At 37.5% G+C, this 1,311-nt stretch overlaps 1 protein-coding gene across 1 annotated transcript in view; it reads left to right on the forward strand.

Moving 5' to 3' along the window:
• LOC119585301 (solute carrier family 22 member 6-like) overlaps positions 1 to 1,151 on the forward strand; it is a 1,598-nt gene extending 447 nt beyond the window's left edge. Inside the window, exons 2-3 of the mRNA XM_037933977.1 lie at positions 249 to 424; positions 668 to 1,151. Of these exons, the coding sequence (XP_037789905.1) occupies positions 260 to 424; positions 668 to 916 (414 nt within the window). The 5' untranslated portion in view covers positions 249 to 259 and the 3' untranslated portion in view covers positions 917 to 1,151. The remainder of the gene's footprint in view (positions 1 to 248; positions 425 to 667) is intronic.
• The last annotated feature ends 160 nt before the right edge of the window (positions 1,152 to 1,311 follow it).

The following is a 1,311-nucleotide window of genomic DNA, read 5'->3' on the forward strand; positions in this document are numbered from 1 at the left end:
CATTGTATATATTTCTTAGGGATTTCCACTTTTTTTAACCCTGACTTTTTATATTTTTTAAATTCATATACATACACATACATACATGTATTAATCTATGAGTCTACTAGGCAATTGCTCAACCTGTGAGTTGATATCCATCCTTCTACTCCTATATAACATTTTCACTTATTTTATAGCCTCTTAAACTATAAACGTCCATCTATAACGCATCGCTAACATTTCTTCTGTTTACTTTCCTCCTTCAGACAAGTGGGCGATGCTGGCCGTAGCTGCATGCATCAGGCTCTTCTCCACACAGCTTATATACATCGTGACGATTCAGAGTGGAGAGATCTTTCCCACGCCGATAAGGTCCACTGGGTTCGCTTGGATGGTAGTGTGTGGAATGGGAGCCATGGTAGCTACCCCATATATTCTTCATGTATGTATTTTGTATTCTTTGTTTTGTGGTATTTACGTGTTAGGTAGTACTGTAGTTGTAATGGTTACTAGATTATGAACCTGGTATATTTTATAGGATATTTTGTCGGTAATGGTGATATGAATATGAATTGGGATACGAATAATTCTAATAATTAGTTCCTTTTTTCTCTCGATTTTAGTTATTCACAAAGAAAAGGAAACTAAATTCCCAATTCTTATAGCAACCGTTTTTCCCCCCCAGTCGGGCTATGGTGAATCTTTTCCTTACTGGCTGCTCGCTTCGTTCCTGTTACTCGGTGCCGTCCTGGGTCTCTTCCTCCCAGAGACTATCGGCCTACCACTTCCCCAGACTTTCGATGACGCCGAGGAACTGGGCAAAGGACGACCCCTTATGACCTGGATCCACTACTGGAATCAACACAGGTATATGCCAGTCTCGTCTAAGGAACCTGACAATCTTGAACTCAAAAGAGGTGAGAAAGAGAACTAAGGGTTTTCAGTTTACTAGACTGTACAAGAACGGACAGATGTAACAACACTCACCCTTACATTGCCCAAGAGAAAAACCCCATGTAATAAGTCATCAATTATCCCCCAAGTGACGTAAATTCCATAGTTTTTTCATTTTTAAATTTTCTACATTATTTTTTTTTTTACTTAATAGATTTAAATTAATATGTAATTGTTCTATCAACACGCTGCGGCACAAGTAGATAGAGTGAAATGTATAGAAATAAAAAATATAGGCCCATCCTTGGTTTAAATCTACCTCACTCATATGTATGTTCTTTTTTGTACTTTTAACAAGGGATATCTATGGAAAGATTAAAATTAAGTATGAATTAATCAGTATCATGCCTTACCCTCTCTCGGAAAAACGTTATA

Source organism: Penaeus monodon, chromosome 19 (assembly GCF_015228065.2).
Source record: "Penaeus monodon isolate SGIC_2016 chromosome 19, NSTDA_Pmon_1, whole genome shotgun sequence".
In the NCBI taxonomy this organism is placed as follows: Eukaryota; Metazoa; Arthropoda; class Malacostraca; order Decapoda; family Penaeidae; genus Penaeus; species Penaeus monodon.